This window comes from Neolamprologus multifasciatus, chromosome 20 (assembly GCF_963576455.1).
Source record: "Neolamprologus multifasciatus chromosome 20, fNeoMul1.2, whole genome shotgun sequence".
NCBI classification, from domain to species: Eukaryota; Metazoa; Chordata; class Actinopteri; order Cichliformes; family Cichlidae; genus Neolamprologus; species Neolamprologus multifasciatus.
The window spans coordinates 9111393-9122096 of NC_140458.1; the positions used below are offsets into that span (position 1 = coordinate 9111393).

At 39.1% G+C, this 10704-nt stretch overlaps 1 protein-coding gene across 1 annotated transcript; it reads right to left on the reverse strand.

The window, feature by feature from the left end:
- Positions 1 to 1238: 1238 nt before the first annotated feature.
- On the reverse strand, positions 1239 to 8917 carry plp2b (proteolipid protein 2b). The gene is made up of 5 exons (XM_085144838.1): positions 8477 to 8917; positions 4248 to 4403; positions 4053 to 4151; positions 2675 to 2771; positions 1239 to 2571 (listed from the first exon to the last, which is right to left on the reverse strand). Exons 1-5 carry the CDS (start codon positions 8570 to 8572, stop codon positions 2558 to 2560), a joined length of 462 nt encoding a protein of 153 aa, XP_085000964.1. The 5' UTR covers positions 8573 to 8917; the 3' UTR covers positions 1239 to 2557.
- Positions 8918 to 10704: the final 1787 nt, after the last annotated feature.

Sequence of the window (10704 nt, forward strand, 5' to 3'; positions counted from 1 at the left end):
CTGGTCCTTTGTAGGTCTTAAAATTAAATGAATACAAGACAAGCAGCCCATCAATTTTGATGGGTTGATCTCTGATGACCTTTCCTTGATTGCCAACAGTTTGAAAAGAATTATGAGACCATTTCAAAACAATTTGAAATATATCATTCTGAAGTGAAAACTATTATTTACAAGTGGAAAATATTCAAGACAATTGCCAATCTTTCCAGGAGTGGATGCCCAACTAATACATCCCAGACTCAGTCTCAGTTAGATGTTGAAGTTCATGATGGTGCAATTAGGAAAAAGATTAATAAATGTGTCTTGTTTGGAAGGGAGAAGGTTGCAGGGAGAAAGACTCTTCTGTCACAAAAAAAAAAAAAAAAAAAAAAAAACATGACAGGATGACTTAGATTTGCAAAGTTGCAGCTGAACAAACCACATGACCTCTGGAAGTCCTTTGAACATATGTGTGCAGAGTGGAGATGTTTGGCCATAATACACAGTGCCACAATATGCAAAAAGTAAGCACGGCACAAAATCATTTGAACACAAACACCTCATACCAATTGCGTTGTAGAGGTGTTGATTTGAGCTGGTCTAGATCAGCTTGTTGGCTACAAAACCTGGACACATTGCAGTCAATGACTTGACTATGAACTCTGCTGTATAAGTAATATCTAGAGTTAAATTTGAGGCCATCTATCCAACAGCTAAGGCTTTGCTCAAATTAGGTCATGCAACAGAAAAATTGCCTGAAGTACACCAGCAAATCTACAAGAAAATAGAAAAGAATGAAGATGTCGCAATGGCCCAGTCAAAGTCCAGACGTCAACCTGACTGAAATGCTGTGGTGGGACCTTAAGAGAGCCGCTCATCAACGAATACCTGCAAACCTCGACGAACTGAAGCAATAGTGGAAAGAAGGGCGGGACAGAATTCCTCCACAGCAACGAGGGAAACTCATGCGGAAAATGATTACGTCAAGTTATAGCTAGTAAAGGTCATTCCATGACTGAATCATGGGAGCGTATTTAGTTTTTCTCAGGATTGCTTCTGTATATGTCACGTCATCTTTTTGTTTATCTCGTGCTGTATTTACCCAATTTTTATAGACCTGACAAGGACCAGGTGTCCTCACATGCAATACCTTGGAATAGATAGTGTACTTTTTACCATGACTGTATACACTTGTAAATGAAGCACTTTAAGATAATTTAGCAGGACACATGAGTGTACAGAGCAAGCCAGAAAGCTGATTTTCTTTGTGGTAAAATGGCTTTTATTTCCCTTCGAACTTTTAAATTACAGACTCTTGTAAAGCATATTAAAATGAAAAAAAAAAAAAAACATCAAAGGGGTTGAAAAACACTCGCAGTACATATCCTAATGTTAACATAGCATGTTCAAAAAATGGACTGTGCTACTGAGCAGTATACAGTCTACAGAAAAATATTGTAGCACCTTAAAAAAATGTGTTATAAATGTAAGGAAAATGCATAACCTGAGCAGGAATCCAAGAGTTGTAGGCAAAACTTGAGGATGATGATGTCATTTTAAGTGTGGTTGTTTAGTTAATGGGCTATCTATGGTTCCTAAATTCCAAAACTCTAGAAGAAAAACGGCCAAAGATTGCTGATTAATAAAAATGAAATCAAATTTTTTAGTACTTAGAAACAAAAGATGAAACGGAAGATGGTGAGGGAACTGGTTACTCTGAAGCAGACTTTTAAGGGACTGTAAAACACACAGAACACTATTAAATAACAGAAAAGCAAAGGTTTAACCAGCTGAGAAAGTACAAAAAAAGTCCCCGAAGAAGAAATTTATAATATTAAACGATTCAAAAAGCACCACCTCTGTGTCAGTTGCTTCTGAAGCCCAAATAACACAGTTACTATTTACTACAGCAGTCCATTAACAGTAGACAGGTGTATTAGACAAGTTGCATGATGACATCATCCAGTGTCCTTCTAGAAGCAAGTCTGGCCATTTGGCATCTTGATAAGACCATTGGGCACTTATATGGGGAGATATATAAAGGATTATGAAAATGAACTATTATTTCAGTGATTAAGGGGACACCTGGAAAAAAGAGTGCTTTATGAGTTTGCTGCCCCCAAAATAATGTTTTAAAAAGCTTTTTATCCCCCAGGATGTTATACTTTACCAGCATCTTTTCTGTTATGGAATTATCTCAGAAGCATTGGTTGAGGATTCTTTGAGTGCTAGGTCGCTCTTTCATAATCTCTCTGCATTAATCAAAGTGTTCCCTATTATTGGCAGCTTTCCCCTTTTAGTCTGGTTGGAATAAAAGTTTGAGAGGGGAATCCCTCATGGAGTAGACATACAGACAGATGCCAGCACCCCTCATTAAGGCTATGTCATCTTCTTCTCTGGCTTCATTCTTTAAGATACATTTCATCTGTTCAGGCCATGCAGCAGTATTTATTAAACTGTGACTTGCTCATTTTACTGTCCATCCTCCTCTCTGACTTGCTCCTCTGTTAACCTTTGCCCAAATGACTGCTTTTGGTTCTTCTGTGTTCTTGACAGAAGTATTTCTGTCTGAGAACATTTAAACTCTGTCATCTGTTAAAAACAAAAACAGTCAAGACATTAGAGAAAATTGCACATATCAAATAAAACCAAGAACGCGTTTTGAATGCATTAACAAAAACTGTGTTTTTCTCACCAGTTGGAGCTGCTGAGTGCTGTCTGTTACTTTTGACTTGGAGGAAGATTGTGTAGGTGTCGTATGCAAATATCAGCCCAGCAATCAAGCCAAACACCTAAGAAGCAAGAACTGACAATCAGAATCAAAACTAACACAAATACAATCTAAATAAATTATCAGTATTTTGTTAAAGTTAAGTGCCAGAAGACTGTGTGCTCTTCACACTATTAGACACTTTGGTTCATGAAGAAGCCAATGTGGGGACAGGCTTGTGCCTGATATGCAGCTGCAAAGCACATGTTTGGGACTAAACACGTGATTAATACAAAAGACTACGTGTAGACATAGCATACCACAAGGATGGTTGTGGTGGGGAAATGAGATGTGAAATTTATCTTTAACATACAGAATATCTACTGTCATTAGGAGCATAACAAGCCCACTTAGTTCATTTTTTAAAAAGTAAACTGATAAATAGTAAACAAATCTTTCAAAAACTGACAAAATAATATTTATTGTCCTCTGATTCAGTGTAAAAGGAAACAGAGATTGTGATGCAGTTACAGGCTCACTCTTACCATTTTGTTCATGCATTATTTTCAGTTTTCCAGTAAGAAATTAACTGTATTAACACTTCCACATACTATAAGCTGCACTGCCCTTTCCATCTCATCAAAGTGTTTACTGAGATCATCCATATAGCCTGATATCTCTATAACCAAAAGGAAGTGCCACCTGCTGGTCATTACAAAGAATGCAGGTTTGAGACACTTCTGCTTTGGCTTCACTTTTCCGACCCACAAGCTGTTTCCATCTTTTATATAAGTGAATGATCAACTTCTCTCACTCAAAGGGACTTGTCAAAATTGCTCATTGTTCATCTGAGGATTTGTGAATCTGCACTGAGTGTTTTCAGTGAGAGCAGCTGTATTTTCAGCCAGACCTCATGACCAAAGTAATACAGTGACAGTTGTCAGTACATCCAGTGGCAAAAAACTACAATAACTCATCTTCTTAAGGGTTTATCAAATTCAGGGTCCCTGGGTCCCTATCACGCTTGTGACATGTGATATAAGCATGACATCATACTGGACAGGACACCACATATCTGCAACCTGCATGCAAAGTTTTTAAAGGTTACAGGTGTATCCTGCTCAAAGGCAAAAGCTAATAATAAAGCAACTTTAAAATGGGGTTGTTGGTTTTTTCTGCTTAAAAAACAAACAAACAAAAAACCTTTGTTACACCAGGCATTCAGTTTTCACATGTATAACTGGCAGCACCAAAATTAGTCAGTGGTAACAGCCATCAGTTGTCAAAGTAAACAGAGAAATAAATATGAGCAGATTCAGTATGCAGCTAAGAACTCAGGCTGAGTCATTCTGGCTTAACGAACCGCGCCTGCAATACGAGCTCCATCCCCAGATCCTCCAATGAAATTGACCAGAGAGGTGATGATGTAGAGGACGGCACCAATCCCAGCACGGAACAGATCCTGCACAAAAGAGGGAAGCAAAAGATGAAGCATTATGCAATTTAGCACAGAAATGTGTCAGTGTGTGTGCATGCAGTTATGTGTGTGCGGACTCACAGTCCAGACCCAGTTGATCACTAGGATCTGCTTGTCCAGGTCCATCATGAAGATGCCGAAGAAGATCATGGAGAAGATCATCTCACATATGGCCAACGCAGAGTAGCCTCCATACACGGAAGCAGCATAGCAGATGATGACGATAAAACTGACAAGCTAAGACAGAGATGAGAGAAAAGAGGAGATAAGACTTGATATGAGTGTAAATTTCACAGGAAACTAACACCCACACTGCGTAAATTCCTCTACCCTGTTAGAATTTCCAGGTATAAAAATCAGCTGCAATTTCTCTGAGATAGGACTGCACATTTTTGTAGCGTCACACAGCAACAGAAAATAATCTGTCTATAGAGCTGTCACGTCCAGCTGGACAGTAAATGACTCCAACAAAGCCATCATTATTCTGCTTACAGCAGCCACTTGACTACTTCCAAGCCAACATTCACATGACAACAGCTATTCATGCTAACAAATTATTTTCTAGACAAAATACTATTAGAGTGAGACAACTGAACAGAGCATAATGCACAGTGTCTGTCTATCACACGCTGCTTTCATCTTAGATTTACAGCCAGTGATTGTTTCATCATATTTTTCCATATAAGGGAAAAAAAAAAAAGTCAGCATGCATTCTTCTCGCTCCAATGAAACGCGGCCAGTGTGGAGAAACCATAAACTCAAGCAGCCTACAGCTCACTATCAGTCCGTTTTTCAATATCGCTATTGTTGCCGCTGTCAAACTGTGTGGGCAGATGCTTTCACACAAAGTTATATAACAGCCGTGAAGGAGAGCAAACTTCAAAGGTTCAAAAGTATAACAACTATATTTGCTAAAACACACTAACTGGCATTCATTTTATTTGATTTGTGACAACATTCAGTGAATCCTTTTCCTGCACATTTGTGTTTAAACCTCACAGCGGGGTTTGTGCCACTTACACACGTGCCAAAAAACAAGACTGCATATATAGGAAAAGGGGAAATTACATTAAAACCCACTGAAAACATTAAATTCATGGTGCATAGGAATGAAAAATGATATTCCTTCTTTTAACTAATGAATTTACTAATTAATCACTGCAGGTCTTAAACACGTAAGCATCCTAACACTTAAAAAATATATATATACTTACTATTTTACCCTAAATCTTATATTAGGTATGATTCTTTTTTGACCCAGAGCCTTTTAAAGAAAGCACATCACATCATAATCTATGGTTACATTCATCATAGTCGTGTAATACTTACTAAATAAAATCACACTCTTAACTCTGACATGCATCTAAAAAAGGCAGTTGCACTCAATGCAATGTTTTATTCTCAGACACAGACGACTCAGGAGACAGTGTCAAATCACAGCAGTCTATATGATACACGCATGATTTAACTGACTTGACACCAGCCCCTACATCTGTCACTACAGCCTCCCCTCCCCACACACAAACAGCCAGCCAGCAACTCTGATGCATCAGTAGTTCGTGTGTTCCTGAGACTGGCACAGGCTGCCTCTGTAGTGCAGTCAGGAGGCTGAGGCCAAGGCCCTACACAAAAGAAGCTCTATTCGGACTCGAGGCGGCTGCTCTGAGAGCAGTGGCTACTGAGGAGGCCGTCGCACAGAGAAACACCCACTACACAAGAGTCTCTCTGAACAAGAAATTCTCTGAGTTGTTGACACCTTTATGTTTTGCACACAGCAGTAGATCTGTTTGCACCAGGCAGCTTGAAAAGATCCCAGGCAGGATCTTTTCAAATCAGAAAAATAAGCTGCTCTCGTTGAATTGACTGGGAGGGAAACTGTTGTGAACGGCTGGCTATTTATAGTCAGCAGCTACATGAGGGCAAAGACGTAGTACACAGTGCAGAGCCATTCCAAACAGCAACAGTTGCTAGGGAAGTCAATGAATGTGTGCGAGAGCAAGAAGGGAAAGTCCTATTTCATCTCTCTTCTTACTTAAAACTACTCATTTGTACCCATTATACACGTTGCATTCCCCACTCACCCCCCCCCCCCCAAAAAAAACCTGAATCACTAAAAATGGATTTCCACTCTTCAATCACTGAACTAGTTCACATTCTTAATATTATAAACAAGGTCATTAATTAGCTCATCACAACTCATTGCCACAGGCTTAACTGTGCCATGTGAAGCGTGCGCTACATGGGAGTGACTGTGACCTGCGAGTTGCTCTGCAAATACAAACATGTTCATGCATGGTCATGCTTCTTACCGGCAGAATTTAAAAAAATAGGTCTAAACCTAATTTGGTGATGCACTGAAACCTTGAGGCTAAAATACTGTGCGTGAAGTCAGGAAGTTTATTCCTTCACATTTTTGGTTTAACAACTGCCATGCTTCTGCATCCCTGCCTGCTGGGATGAGATACCCCTTTTCCTATTAGGCTGGAAACACCCATAATAAGCAGTAATCACATTGGCCTTCCTGTTTGCTCCCACAGTCCTTCTCCCTACACTCCAAAGCATTTCAGATATCCACCATCAGATGACTTCCGTCTGAGTTTATCAGTTTCCAGTAAAGTAATGAGTAGGAGAGGAAAAAAAACTATGAAGGGTGTTCAGTGAAGCATAAAGCAAACCTATCCTTGAACGGCAGACCAGAGATGTGTGTGTTAAACATTTCACGCATTCTTTGTTCCCAGGGTAAAACTTCACAGCAGCTTGGAATTTCCATTATCTGGCAAAGCGGATTTTTTTTGGGGGGGGAAAGGTTTTACAGTGGGCAGAGTACTGACCACCAACATCTGAGGGGCTGCTTTATAATGAGCTTGTCGAGCTATGAGAGCAAAAAGTCGGATCGGCGAAAAAAAAAAAGCGCATTTTCCGTTTTACTCAGTGGACCGCATTAATACATTTTGTTTTGGATATTAATGCTGACCAGTTTTATTTGTTTTTCCTTTTGTCTTTGCAATTTACTATGTTCAGTTTATCCTTTATCGGGTGGATAAATGCTATTACATATTTGGGATCTATGTTAACAGTGAACCTATTAAAGCAGAAACATACAGGAAATATCTGGCAATTTGTACAGTTTAATGTTTGTTTGGTTGTTTTAACACAAGTCATTTCCCTCGAGTCATGTAGGGTGATCTGATAAAACTTCGACTCAAGAGCTTAATGTGAAGCTGACAAACACTTTAAAAGGTATTCAGTCTCTGCCTGAAGGAAACATAATCAACTACAAGTAAAAGTCCTATATTCCAAAGCTTCTGTAATCATATTACTTAATCCGTACTGTTGTCTTATTACTATGCATATGGAATTTATTATGAGTCTCCAAGTGGTGCTGATTGTTTTGCATTCTCATACATTGCATTATATTTCACCAGCTGACTAGAATCTATAACAAAAATCTTAGCTTGTAAATTGCAACACAGAGAAAAAAAGCAGGGGAAGTGCAATGACATCAAGTACAGTACTTAAGTAAATTTACTTAGATACTGATCCACTGACAATACGGAACTTATGCAAAGTATTTAAGCTTAAAGTGACTCATGTGTTAAGAGATCACACCGCTGTGAAATGCAAACAAAGGCGTTCATGTGAAAATAGTGGTCAAGGACAGTAAAGTACAACAGTATTCCCAGACAGGAAGTCATTTTAATTTGCCACTACGACAGTTTATTATTAGGAGCTGTAGGTTGTTTGCATTTATACTTCTATTCCTGCCTTTGCGGGGTGCATGCAGTCCTGTTAACCAGAGCCAGATGTGCAAACCTATAATGTGGGATGGAAAATCCTTTTATGAGCCTTTAAACTACCAATAATGTGATATACTTTGCATTTTGCTACTCTGGCTACAGACAATATCCAGCCTGTAAGTGAGCACGTGAGACGGTGGGCTGAGTTAACCTATGTGACCTTTAATGATCAGCATTTCAGCTCCTTGGTGCCAAAAGCAAAAACAGTGGAGCAGCAGTGACAGGTGGAATCCCTTCACCTCTGAGAAAGCACATACTTTTCATTCCTTATAGAGACTAGAGTGAGAAATGTGAATAACAAAATAGAAGAAAACCGAGCAAAGGGAAAATGACACATTAGTGATTAAAAAAAATCAATAGATGCAGAACATAAATCCACTTAGCCATCTATAAATTATTGATTAGTTACAAGTGAGCTTTACACGCAGCATATTAAAGCCATATCTGTGAGTCGTTAACCGTGGATCGTCAGAGCAGAGCTGCACACAAATATCACAGTGAGAACAAACTTACTATTTCTGCTGCCAGGATGAACCCTTTCTGGGTCTTCACGTAGCTTTTCAGCCTCTCCACGCAGCTGGGAGAGCCGGACGCACTTGTATCGGCCATTCTGTACTTTATCAAAGTTCACTAAACAGACAGTGTGCTGCGTGTATTCGACCCCTAACTACGAGCAGATTAAACAAATGTTCTTCTTTCTTTCTTTAGTGGAGGAAAGTTTAGAGAGTTCTGCCCTGGTGCGGTTTATCGTTGCTCTTGCTTAAATTGGCGAGTCGTTATTTTCCCCTCAGGTGGATGAATCAACTTCTCCGAGCGGAGGTCTTGTTGAAATGCGGTTATTGGACTCCAGCACTACCACAGAAGCTCTGCGGAAACTCTAAAAGAGGGAGGGACAAGGAACCAGCGGAGGAGTTCACTGCCGGGCGTTGGCTCGCTGCCGTTTTCCTCAAGGGGAGCTGTTTCTCTGCAATTACCCGAAGTTATTTTAATGTTTTGTTATGTCATTTTAGGTTTACGTTTGCTTTATACAGTGCCGCTGCCGGGGATTATTTAACTGCAAATAAACAACTAGATTGTTGGGCTGGTGCTTTATTAATATTTGCACAGAGCGCTCAAATCCCTAAAAACTATCTGTAGGACGAAGAGAATGGGTTGCTAGAGAGCAAAGAAACCATGCAAGTTACACGTTTACCTACAAATATGTTGCTTTATTACATACTTCCCCCGTCTCCCTTAAAAAGTGAAAACAAGAGCCTAGAGCTTCAGTCCAACGGTAGTTTTTTCTTTTCATTGTTTTCTTTGCATCATATTCGCTGACATATGCATAATTTGTGACTTTGTGCACACGCAGAGCAAAAGAAGAAAAAAAAGTGCGACATGGCAGCTTGCACGTGAACAGGGGCGTTTCCAGGATTTTTTCTAATGGGGTGGCAAATGGCATGGAGCGACGACGAGCACGAGGCGTGAGGAGTGCAGGGTATTTGATCAGAAATAAACCCAATGTAGAAAACTGGTGTGTAAAACATTTTCAGCCTTGTGTGGAGTCTTGATGCAGATGGTATTATGAGAAATGGGAAAACCTGTTTTGTGGTTAGTAGTAGGGGTGGGTTTTGATTATCGATTTAAATCGATTCTAGCTTGGATAACAAAATCCTGAATCGATTTTTTAATATAAATCCAGAATCTCAGGTTAAACCTCACAAAATTTCAACAACCACCAAACAGCTAAAACAGTAAATGAGAGGAGGTACATGGATTCTGCAAAGTCGCCTTTCTCCCTGCTTTGTGTTTGTCTTTTTTGCGCTAGATTCTGAGCTGCAGGTTTTATCTCTCGCCAAACAATATTGACTGAACCAGCAGCAAAAGAAGATCCAAACTACGCTTCAACCACGATAAAAAATCACACTTCATGGACAGCTCTCTCTCGCTCTCTCAGTATACTTCAAGAAAAGTTTCCCGTCTAAAAATCTGTTCTCTGCATTATTCGCTTGCTTGTTAAGCGCATGTCTACCGTTTTTTTTACAGCGCTGTCGGCCACTGTCTTTTCCTTTTACCTACTTCCGAAAATAAAACCTCATTTCTGCTGAATTCTGAATTGTAACATGAATAAATGCTTTTAAAAACTGAATTTGAATTAGTCTAATTTGAAATTGAATTTATTGGTTTGAAAATGATCATCACTAAATTGAATTTTATATTTTGAAATTGAATTCCTTTGCTTTGAAACTGTATTTTATCCTTTAAAAATGTAGCTCTTGAATAATTTCACGTTGTCTTTTTGTTTATCTCGTGCTGTATTTACCCAATTTTTATAGACCTGACAAGGACCAGGTGTCCTCACATGCAATACCTTGGAATAGATAGTGTACTTTTTACCATGACTGTATACACTTGTCAATGAAGCACTTTAAGATAATTTAGCAGGACACATGAGTGCACAGAGCAAGCCAGAAAACAGTTTTTCTTTGTGGTAAAATGGCTTTTAAATTACAGACTCTTGTAAAGCATATTAAAATGAAAAAAAAAAAAAAACACCAAAGGGGTTGAAAAACACTCGCAGTACATATCCTAATGTTAACATAGCATGTCCAAAAAATGGACTGTGCTACTGAGCAGTATACAGTCTACAGAAAAATATTGTAGCGCCTTAAAAATGTGTTATAAATGTAAGAAAAATGCATAACCTGAGCAAGAATCCAAGAGCAGTAGGCAAAACTTGAGGATGATGATGTAATTCTAAA